This window comes from Haliotis asinina, chromosome 6 (assembly GCF_037392515.1).
Source record: "Haliotis asinina isolate JCU_RB_2024 chromosome 6, JCU_Hal_asi_v2, whole genome shotgun sequence".
NCBI lineage: Eukaryota > Metazoa > Mollusca > Gastropoda > Lepetellida > Haliotidae > Haliotis > Haliotis asinina.
Genome location: NC_090285.1, coordinates 35,543,592 through 35,555,702, shown reverse-complemented (window position 1 = coordinate 35,555,702; position 12,111 = coordinate 35,543,592). Strand labels below are relative to the sequence as shown.

Genomic DNA, 12,111 nt, shown 5'->3' with positions numbered 1-12,111 from the left:
TAGATACAAGGTAGGGTCGTATGATTGTGGGTCCATATCTCAAACTTATTATGATCCTTTGTTATCGAAAAAGACAGCAAAATCTCACTCACCCCGTCTTACACGATTCTGTTCCTCACATGTTCCTTGCCATTTGGGTTGAAGTTGAAACTAAGTGATGTCTGGATGGGACTGAGCGAGAACATTGTGATGAGCTTTGTGATGGTGGTTGCAGCTAACCGTGGCGGTAAAGGGGGAACCAGCACACAGAACATGGCCGGGAAGGGCAAGCGAATAGAGTCAGCCCGGAGTGCTGATGGAAGGAACTCAGTAAGATCTTCGTTGAATGTAACATAATGAACATAATGGTGTTCATTAGATATAAGTATTTAATAATAGTTCTCTCTTTAAGTCTGAATTTTCAGATCACTCTCTTAGAATCTTTTCCATGAAGTGAGTAGAAAGTCCAAACAACTGCTTTTATGATTTGGTAGGATTCACACAATCTATTTATGAATTGAATATCCATTTTCCAGAGAAGCAGTCAACATTCTGAAGCTGGAATCAGTGACTTGGAGCCAGAAGAAAAGGACACTAAGGTTAGAGTCATACAGGAGAGTCATCATCACAGAACTTCTTGAATATGTTGCTGAAAGTAACTGTCATCGTGTAGTAAGGGCTTTGGTACCTCTTGTCATATTACAAGAGAAGGTCATCATAATATTTAAAAAGGAAACTGTTTTGGCAAATTGTGAATAAAAGTTTCTTCTGAATGCATATCAGAAAAACAAATCTGGTCCAACAAATCAAACTCACTGACACTGCCATCCTGTGTATTTCTGCAGGCTTCATCTCTTTGAGCAATCAACCCCTCACGACTGTCTTTGACTTCTAATATTCATTGATGAGTGAAGTTGAGATATTTGTTATATTTGAAAGGAAATGAAGATATTCTGTTTATGCCAGCCTCACAAGTACATTGTCCAGGCCACAGTGCTGAAGAACAGCTGGCCCTTGACGGAGAGGGAGTGGGCCTTTGTGCAGACTCTCAAGGAACAGGAAAAGAATGAACTAAAAGGTGCGTGCACAGTAGCTTGTGTGAAAAAGACGTCTATCAACTTCGTTCTCAATGATGAGGTCATTGTATTAAAAAGATATCTGGATGATCTCACCACTAATCTAATCTAAAACCAGTTCCTGAATGTTGATCTTAGCTTAGTCACTTGTACCATGGACATGTCACAGGTCAATCATGTGAAATTAACTGTACATTCAGTAATGATGTTCATATTATTAGAGGGTACAAAGATTTGTATTTGTTGGTCAATCTGCTTGTGAAGTAAATGCTAGGTGCATTACCAATTGTTCACCAATGATTCTGCAGTGTCCTACAAGGAGCGTCCACCCTCACCCCCCAAGGAAAAGGCCCCGGCAGCTGCCACACAGAAGGGCAAGCAGAGCAAGGGGAGTAAGGCTGACAAGGGCAGTAAGGAGAAGGACAAAGACAACAAGGGGTCACGACCTCCATCACAGCAGTTCGACATGACTAAGCCGTTCTGGACATTCAGGATTGTCAGTGATGCTAGCGCCGCTGTAAGCATGAACACATTGGTTTGTTTGTTTGTTTGTTTGTTTGTTTGTTTGTTTGTTTCAACCATAGGAAGGTGGTCTGTAAATATTTGAATCTGGAGCAGGCAATCCAGTAACTGACATCATGAACATCGGTCTGCAAGATTGGGAAACAATCGCATGTATCAACCAAGACAGCAAGCCTGACAACCAAATATTATGCAGGGGTTGCTGACGAGAAATTCTTACTTGGAACTTCACTGGTGCATGAGAAGATGCAAAAACAGATGTGAACATATGCCTGTCCTGCTTGAGCAGTCTTATCATGCAGGAACTATCTGTTAATGTTTAGCTGTAGGGAACCATGGATAGTGTAGCTTTACGTGTACATTGTGACATTTTCTCCTAGTTTCAAAGAGCCAGGAAGTTAACTCAGCCCAACTATTTCAGTGGGTATGATCTTGTTTCCAGGAGAATCACTAGAGGTCGGGGCAATGGGATAGCCCGATGGTTAAAGTTTGTCATGCTGCAAACCTGGGTTTGATTCCCCACGTGGGCACAATGTGTGAATCCCATTTCTGGTGTCCCCACCATGATATAACCTAGCAAAGATGTTGCTGTAACAGTGCTGTGATCCTGAATGTAATGTTAAATGACACTATACTTCACCAAATCCTGATGATTGTTTCATATTGTGATCTTGTTTCCAGGAGGAGATAGAGACAAGAAAGGATACAGAGAGGGCCGATGAGATCAGAGCATTGAAGAAGGCATGGGAAGATGCAGAGCCTGGTAGAGCTGTCAAGGTCAGTACCCGTCTCCATCTGCTCTGCTCTGCTCTGCTCTTTTCACAATGATTCCTTTTCCTTGTGTCAGTACTAAGTCAGATTGCAAGATACTTGTGTCAGATAAGACCACAGTATCAAGAATTCAATAACATACTGCATTGTAAGCTAAACGTTAACCGGTCTTCAACAGTCCATCCCTTCTACTATCATTTGAGGTTGTAAGGAAATTTTCATTCACTTTAACACTGACAGACTTAACTGTACCTTCTTTCCACTGCAAGGGGCGATGGCGTAGCCTAGTGGTTAAAACGTTCGCCTGTATGCTGGAGTCCTGGATGTGATTCCCCACATGGGTACAAAGTGTAAAGTCCATTTCTGGTGTTGCATGCCTTGTTATTGTTGGGGCACATTGCTAAAAGTGGAGAGGGGCTGGTCTCACTCACTCACTCACTCACCCACCCACCCACTCACTCACCCACTCCATTGCTGACCGCATCACCTTTGTCCACCATCAGGCCATGCAGTCCCGCCTGAAGTATCTCAGCACCCACATGATCCGTGTCCAGCCAGAAGGTGGGGATGAAGCCAAGGAGGAGAGCCCTTCCACAGAGGAGGGTCAGCCTGGGGAAGAGGCCCCACTGACATCCCGTGAAACACCCATCTCCTTCCTGGACCAGCCAGAGGGGGAGTTGTCACTAGAGCCACCACCTCCACCCACGCCAAAAGAAATCCTGCAACCTCTAGATCTAACACCATTCATAAAGTAAGCATTTGACAATGGAGTATTTTAAACTGAATATGAACCTAGTTCATGTTGCAGTGTATTATATACTATTCCAGAAAAAGGTTAAATAAAGTTAAGCTTTCATGGCTGATATTTTGGTATAGTAGCATAAAAAGGTTGGTGTTCGTTACGAGTGTTAATTACCATAGTATATACAAATATTTAAAATATAGAATAGTCACAAAAATCTTTGCCTCATATTTTATTTTGAAAGTATGTTTCTGTTTTGTGCATGTAATTCTTAATGACTTGGGCGATGGGGTAGCCCATGGGTTGACACATTCGTTCGTCATGCTGAAGGCCCAGGTTCGATTTCCCGCATGGGTACAATGTTTGACACTCATTTCTGGTGCCCCCACCACCACCATGGTGGTATTGCTGAATATTGTCCAAAGTGGTATAAAAACGCGTTCACTTGCTCATTTGATGACCAAACTTCCATTTTATAGGAAGTAACTGACCACAAAATGAAAATGCAGAGAATCCTACAGCATTCGTAACTTTAGTCATGAATCGCTTTACTGTGTTGGTTTTTTATTAAGAATTATATGAATTTACAGTGTCATTCAAGAGTTGCTTTTTTAACAGGAAAACGACAGACAGTCCTCAGTATTTGGATGAGAATGAGATGCAGAGACGTCTGGAAGAGAGACAGAAGGAGATCTTGGAATACAAGCAGTTCCGTGAATGTGTGGAGAAATGGAGAGAGGAAGACCGCCAGAGTCGCAACTTGACAAAAATCCGGCAACTTGATCAGGCCGAGGAGCTACAGGTGAGATGAACAACAGAATGATATTTCAGATGTTAAAAAAGTAAAGTAAACTAAAAACTTGTAAACAGTTACGCATAAAACAATGTATGGTCTGAGGAAAATCATCACCAGCACAAAGATATGATATATGCACCACATGTCTCATGTATTGGCATTTTTGTGGTTTTTGGTCAAGTGGACATTTAATGAATCTCCATGCAGAATGCAACACGTTTTCTTCGGATGACAACTTCTTGTTTATCATTTATACAGTGTTTCAGGGGTAATTCTTGCTCCATCTACAGATGAATGCTCAGTCAGTGCACAGTGTGAATACTGTAAATCATTAAATTTTCGTGAGCATGATATTTTTGCGAAAATTGCGAATGAGCTGAGCTCGCAAAAATATCATGACACAATTTGCTGGTAGAATGCAATGAATAATCAGCAAACAACCTGTCCTATCTTCGCTTTATTATTCACCACTTCATATAATTAACAATAGATCAAGACAATACATATATTAAGCAATGATAACATCGCGAAGAATGACTAATTACTAGCATTACTCACTTGTCATATGTCAAGCAATGGATACCTGAAGAAGAGTCACTCAATCAGTATGTCCGATAGTCCAAACAGGCACCAGCCACGCAACACACATTTCTTAGAGACTGTTTGAAAGACTAAGACCATCCAGCGGGTGTGGATAGCTTTCATGACACTTACCTGAAGATCAACAGTTTCGTCAACACTGACTAAACTGGTCCTTCATCAGTGCCAATTTATTAGAGTCATTCCATTTAATTTAATCCCTTTGAATTGTTTTAAGCTTATCTAGCCTATGCAGCAAGTGTTGTCTTTAGGAAAACATCACTGATTGCATACATGCGGAAGTACTCCACTGAATGGTGTTCAAGATTAGTGGCAAACTGTAATATGTGATTGGATTTACTTCAGATAAAACTTTCAGATGCAAGCAAGCTTTGAAACTTAACTATGTTTTGAGAATTTGGCTAGTCGCAAAAATATTGTGACATAAAATCGTCTGTTTGTTGCCACTCGCAAAAATATCATGATGCAAAAATTTCGTGATTTACAGTATATAGACACAAAACATGTCTCCACCACACTAGGTGGGAGAATGTATAAAGATAACAATATAATCGTGAGGCCAATAAGATAGGATTATTTACAAAGATAACAATTTATAATCCAACAGTCGGGGTTGAGGGGTGTTTATATAGAGAGAAAACAACATAATACGAAGCCTTCATCTGAAGAAGCAGCAAGATGTAGCTATGTTACATTTATAAAGAATAAACAGGAAGTCGTTATGCATGAAAATGAATCATGCATTCATGTTCACTTCTATCTGCCATTCAAGAAGTTCTGTCACAATGTGTGCTGAACACTACAGTGTATAAAATGTTGATGTGGAAATTAAAGGTTGAAATTAGTAGCCAGCAATGACAGGTGTTTGTAATGGGCAGTCACAATACCTCAGGTAGCCTGGCTTTAGGCCCTGCTTCATTGCATGTCTTTTGATCTGTCATTGTTGACAGTATCATTTAGTGGTCTGTCTGGTCCAGAATATTCTGCAAGCTACAAATATATAGCTGAAACATGGCTTAATGTGGCTTTGAAATAGCATTAACATTGTAGTCAGTTTATGTTTTACTGTTTCCTGACAATGTTCTGTGATAATTTTTTCTTCCAATTTAATTTTTTGATATAAAGTTGTTTAAGTATTTATCGTAAGAGATCATTATCAATTTCACATCTAGATGTTATGGCGGGATTTCCTATAATGGAGTAATGCATTAAGCCCATTTCAGGTGTCCCATGCTGTGAAAATGCTGCAATATTGCTTAAAGCAGCTTAAACTATAACCACTCACCAGTTTCTTTAGATTATGCATGTACTTAATATTTGATCAGTGGGGACTACTTTGGGCCTTTCCAAATTCTGAGTAGTACATTGTGAACTTTGTAAGCATTGTTACCCTTGTATGAGAATGCAAGTCTTTGTCAGTTAAAGGCTATTTGTACTTTGCTGTAAATGACTATTGTCCCCATAACAGTTTTGCTTATCAGGAGAAAGGTACTATCATTTTAATTATGTGGATGAATTGTTTTCATAAAGGCTGCCTTGGATAGTGCGAGGGAAGCGTATCGTATAGCTATAGAAAACCACCGTAGAAAGTGTCTGGCCATGCAGGCCTTGCTTAGTGATTTCGGCAGTGGTTCAGTTCAGTCGATTCATGATTCTGAGCTCGAGTTCATAGACTAGTTCCACCTGAACATTTGATCCACATCCACATTAGTCATTCCTAGTTTTGTGTCACCCCACTTGGCTGTTGGATGCAGAAGTGAACCTGTGCATGGAAAGTTGTTGTGATTTTTCTTCACCTTGTGTGGTTTGAACAGTCTGTGTTGAAAATCCAAAATATCATTAAGATAATGTTTCCACTACCTAAATATTCATAGAGCACATGAGCAACTTATATTGGGTCTACTTCCTAGCATAATGAATGTCAGCCATCTTGATTATCTGTTGTTCATTCAGTGTATTAAGATTTTTATTGCTGAGACATTAAATAAACAAAAATGATTAATTTACATATATTCTTTGTGGAATCTAATTACAAACATGCATGAAGACTCTACAACTGGTTTTAAGGGACCACTTTTCTATATACCCTCTCCCAAGGTGTAGCTAAGGTTGTAGTATTACATTGAGACTAACATTCATGACTGTGGCCCTCCCTTTCCCTATATATTGCATGTCTATACCCCCTCCCAGCTCTCTCCTACCCAAATCTGCCTTGTCTCACCCTCCCCATCCTCTTTATTTCCACCCAAAGGCGGCACTTGATGCAGCAAGAGATGCAGTGAACGCTCCACGAGAAGCGTTCAGACAGAAGTACTTGGAGGCAGAACGCAAGCGTCTGGAAGAGTTGGCAGCTCAAGAAGCAGCCTCCAGGGCAGAGCAAGAAGCCAAATCTCCGAAAGGAAGGAAGAGTGCTAAAGGAAAGAAAAGTCCTGCAGGGAAAAAGAAGAAATAAATGATAATGTGATGTTCATAATCTGTTATGAAATTCAAACTCATAATTTATTTGAAAATATCTTTTTCAGTGTCTTTCAGGTCCAGGATTATGGTGTAAACATCTTGGTGTAAAGGTCCTTCAGTATCAATGAAATACTGCAAAAAGATTCTTGCTTACAGACATATTATACTTAGAACAGACTGACAGAACAACTGCAGCAGTAGTGTTGATATTTTTCATCAGTTCATGATGACAATAATCTTACTTTTAGGTAAAGTATTGAAAATACGGGGTCTGAAATCAGATATATCATATGATCCTGATAGCTCTGGTTTGGTTATCTGAAAACCAGCTTATAAAGTTGTGCATGAAATGTTTCAATAAACCATCTTAGCCATTTTTCTGAATTTCTGCAAAATGTTGCTATGGTACCTGAATTTGGTGGGAGGGTGGGGGGTTGTGTTTCATCAAGACAAATATTTTGATTGTCCCATCATAAATAATCATAACTAATATGGAAGGATGTATGAAAATTAATATTATTGTACTTTTTCCCTCCAAACGCTTCTATTTTATACTAAAATACATTTGAAATAATTACTTTATATATTTCTGGAGTGATATTTTATTATTTTCAAATCACAATAAATGAATTGTATATGCAAAAATTTACTTGACTGAAATATTTTTAACTCTAAAGTTCAATATTGCCTAAGTGCTGTTACTGATGCTACCTTTGACTGAATGAAGAGAGACATGTCTCTTGTATTATCTGTGATAGTGATGTGAATGTGATTGATATGTACATACGTATATATATCAATATATATTTCCTCCAGTACATGCCTCGCATACATTCCACCTTGTATCATACAATAAAGCTGTTGTACTTTGTGTTGTGCATTAGTAAAGTATATTTATAACATTTTACATAATGATTCCAGAACAGTTTTTTTTGTTTGTTTTTTTTTTTTTAATGAACTTCAGCCTGGTATATATATGCACTTTAATATCTTTCATGCAATTACTACTCTCACATTAACTGTTTTGTAATTTCATCATTGTCGGATACCATTTACAAATATACAAAAAAATATGAACAAATCTTTCAATAATTTTCTCTCAGTTTTTTTAAAAAATGAAACTAATAACATTTTCCTTTCGAGCAGTTACTACTCTCAGATAAACTGTTTTATAATTTAATATTTTTAGTATTTACAAAAAAGAACAAAGCTTACAATAATTTTGTCTCAGTTTTTTCAAAACTTAAACTAATAATTTTTTAGTCAAAGTGACTTACTTTTCATTGGTATGAAAATTGATTCCTAATAATGTGATATTTCCGTTTCAATCACATTGTCAGAGAAAAGCAAATGTATGAAAGATGTTCATTTGCAAATTACATTGGTATCTGCACTGTCAGATATAAGACCTGTTGGCCCAATATTACTTACAACTGTAAATATGTGTACATATGAAATGAACACGTGTGTGTGTGTGTGTGTTATATTGCATATACAAAGCTTACCCATTTATCCTGTGTTATTGGTCCACATGCATTTCATCACATATCACTGAAGCTTGTGAAATCAACCACTCAGTCTTATGTTTAATATAGTTTCAAAACTCAGAATCTTAAAGAAAATGTCTGTATTGATTAAGTGTATTTCATATACTGTATGTAGAGAGTTTTGGATGTATCGGTTCGTTTCGCACTTTTAGTAAATTATTGTATATCTTTCAGCAATAACAGAATGACAAATAATTCTAGAATAAAATAATCTCATATTGGGAAGAAATAAAAGAAGGTCATTTTCAAGTAAAAACTTTTGTGAATGAAATAGAATGGAAGCAGTTGTGGCAATATCAGGCTTAACAATTTCAGATGCTGTCAATCAAAGTACAATAAGGCGTTACCGAACATCCATCATGATATGTTATGAAACTTTATTACAATGTAAAATATTCGAAATGAAACAAGTTAAGAATGTTTAAGGAATTTGTCCCTTTCTAACATAAGTAATCACAACATGAAATGAAAAGATTTTAAGTATTACTTAGATCATTTAGTTGCCTTTCGCTGCAAGTAAATATTATTTACAATATCAACACGGGGGTGGTGGAGTAGCCTAGTAATTAAAGCGTTTGTTCGTCAGGCCAAAGACCTGGGTTCAGTTCCCCAGATGGGTACAATGTGTGAAACCCATTTTCTTGTGTCCTCTCCCATGATATTGTTGGAATATTGCTAAAAGCAGCATAAAACCATCCTCATTCACTACTATCAACACAGAGTAGATGAAAGCTTGCCATGTCACCAGGGCTAATATACTATGAGTTAACATTTCTGCAGGTAGCTTATGGTATGATCACAGTTTCTGTTAAACAAAAGCATTCATTAGTTTCTGAAAACCCTCACTGCAAGAGCAATATTACGTTACACAATGCTAAGTACTGAATTCCTAAATATGGAAACATGTTCCAGAATACATGGAAATGGAGTGGACAGATAACAGTGTTGTCAGTTGTGTTGGTGTCAAAATACTGTTGTAGATTTAGGGACAGTGATGTAGTGCCTTTTTAATTCTTTTCAACATTTTGTGACCTTATCGAAACCGATCCAATTTCCCTTGTAACAGCAAGGCGAACGCCCTTAGCCTATGTCTATCCGTCCCAGATGAACTGTATCAAACCAATCCGTCCCAAATCCAATGATTGGACGTTCAGAGAAAAATGACGTCAGTTGATTGGCCCTTCATTTCCGTCCTGTATAAAGATGGCCACTGAAGGCCTATTCTTGCAAGTGTCAGTGGCGTTGTTGTGATAAGTGTTGTTATGCAAATTCCTTGCAACATTCCTGTGTTGATTCCTTACATGGCAGTTATTTCACACGTGTGGCCTTAATCACTGTATGATAAGTTGTCATTAGAAGCACTGTACATAGAACTCTCACTCCACCCTCGTCCGCTGCTTTGTATACTTAAGGTGACTCCGCACATGTGTGAACGATGTATATTTGGACTTTAAGTAAACTTGTTCAAAGACACGTCCAAGTTGTTGTTGTTTTTTCTTCTTGTTCTTTTTTTATAATTATCATTTCAATGTTTTCATTGTGCAGTCAAATATATGTAGAATATATATAGTCTTCATGGGCTATTTATTGCCAACAACTGAAGGTAGAACACCATACTAGAGACCATGGGGGCTTACATTACCTTTGCTACCTGCATGGCCCCCAGCTTGATTTACACCATCCCTACTGTACAGTCGCTGGCGCTTATGCTGAGATATAGCCATACATTAAAATGACAAAAATGAGCCCTGAATCGAAATGCTTCACAGGACAGTACATCATAATGTAACTTGTTAACAATGAGGGCGAAAATATCGGGGTTCATATTTTTCATACGATGTCAAAGCCCAAAAATATCACCTATCATGGTGAGGTGACCTCACGAACAATGCTATGACGTTACATATCTTCCGTGATCTTGCGTTCTACATGGTAGGTAACCAAGTCTGTTTGAAACTAGATTGGGGCTATTTTTATTAATTAAGTCTACACAGACTTTCATATTCATGCCCTTATCAGACTATGTTTACGACACGCGTGCCTAAATATCAGTATATTGATCGCTCTTACTCAAGAAATACCAACATTTAAGCACTCGTGTTGTCAAAATACCATCGCATAGACTCTCTTATCTTACCTCACACTTAAATGTCGTTTTCTGACTGGCTGAACGCTCTTCTAATATGTTCAATGTACCCCACTTACAAGCGAGGTACATTGCAATATGTGCCAATGACAACCCACTCGGTACTTCGTGGCAGTACCTCTTTATCTCAAGCAACACTGAATCACGCATGCTGCACGAAAGTTACTGGTTTTGGGAATCCAAATCTATGGAAAGGAGATAATTGTAAATCTGCTTTTCTTGTGTCGTCTGCAAAATCTAGCGATGGCTACGAAAAGATTTGCAATAAATAAATTTTGACAAGAAGTTCAAATGTACCCCTGTGAATATTAAGACGGGGAATTACACTGCGGTGATTGTACTAGGACAATACCCTCGGGCAAAAACAAGAAAATCCAAGGTTGAATCGTTTGATTCACTCAGGCTGGCTGAAGTGTACGATCCGATACCCATGCGTCAAACAGTTGAAAATTGACATTGAGGTGTTCGTTGGGCCCATGGGTCGATGTACCCTCGATGTTTATGTTCCCTTAGACCAAACAGAGTTCCTCAACCCATGCCCCCCTCGTGACCAGTGAACCAGTGCCTGTCATTTGCGGTAAAGGTATACAAAGGATCTTCCACAGCAGTTGTAGTTCCAAGATTGCTGCACTGTTAACCAGGTGAACCATCAGACAGTTGCGAATAATAATTACAGCAAAGACCTCTCAATTTATGTTTTGTTTCAATCATGCAGACATGCACATATTTTCTTAATTCGTCAAACACAAGTCACACCCATTCAGCTATATAACATAAATAAGGTCAGTGTTCAGTACAAACAGAACAGGAAAATGTAAGTGGAGAACTACTCTGTCACTCTTCCAGGGGGTCTGAAACCAGGCTTTGTTTACGCATTTACGACCTTGTGCTCATTTTGCTGCATGACATTTGCAGATTTTCGTTTCGGGCTCGAGGCAGTAATTTTTTGGTCTCTGTATGTACAGTCAGTTTAATTCATGAAAGGAATATACACATGATGACTCTCAGAGAAAGTTCGATATGATGACCCCAGGAAAACGTTAGATCTGAATGGTCTCAGAAACACTATCAGTAATCCTAAAACGTACGCCCGGAACCTTTTGGGATGTTATAGTTTATTGAGGAAGACTGTTAGTTGTTAACAATTTACATCATCAGGACATCAAAATGTTCTGAATGTGTTTAATAACAGACCTTTGCCATAACCCATTCCATGCGAGTATGTAAGGTTTAACATCGATTTAATCAGGATTCCTTTACGTTCATGTGCAAAGAAAGTCAGATGTAATGCATTCCTCCGACACATACCTCCTAAGTGAAACACATGGTACTGAAAATGTGGAAATATTATCAGGGTGAACCCAGATTCTGTAGATTTCTGTAGCGCTCAAAGGACACAACTGCATGAGGGCATACGACACCACAGACGACAGGGCATTCCGTACCTGACCAATGGTACCTGTGAAGATGCAGGC

General features: G+C 38.5%; 1 protein-coding gene across 4 annotated transcripts in view; it reads left to right on the top strand.

Annotated features, from left to right (window-relative positions):
- The window catches only part of LOC137287331 (androglobin-like), a 65,118-nt gene extending 55,156 nt beyond the window's left edge, over positions 1–9,962 (top strand). For all 4 annotated transcript variants that reach the window (XM_067819578.1, XM_067819580.1, XM_067819579.1 and 1 more), the window contains 8 exons: positions 215–309; positions 516–578; positions 946–1,057; positions 1,364–1,572; positions 2,259–2,354; positions 2,852–3,099; positions 3,709–3,892; positions 6,738–9,962. In XM_067819578.1, coding sequence (XP_067675679.1) covers positions 215–309; positions 516–578; positions 946–1,057; positions 1,364–1,572; positions 2,259–2,354; positions 2,852–3,099; positions 3,709–3,892; positions 6,738–6,938 — 1,208 coding nt within the window. In that variant the 3' untranslated portion in view covers positions 6,939–9,962. The remainder of the gene's footprint in view (positions 1–214; positions 310–515; positions 579–945; positions 1,058–1,363; positions 1,573–2,258; positions 2,355–2,851; positions 3,100–3,708; positions 3,893–6,737) is intronic.
- Positions 9,963–12,111: the final 2,149 nt, after the last annotated feature.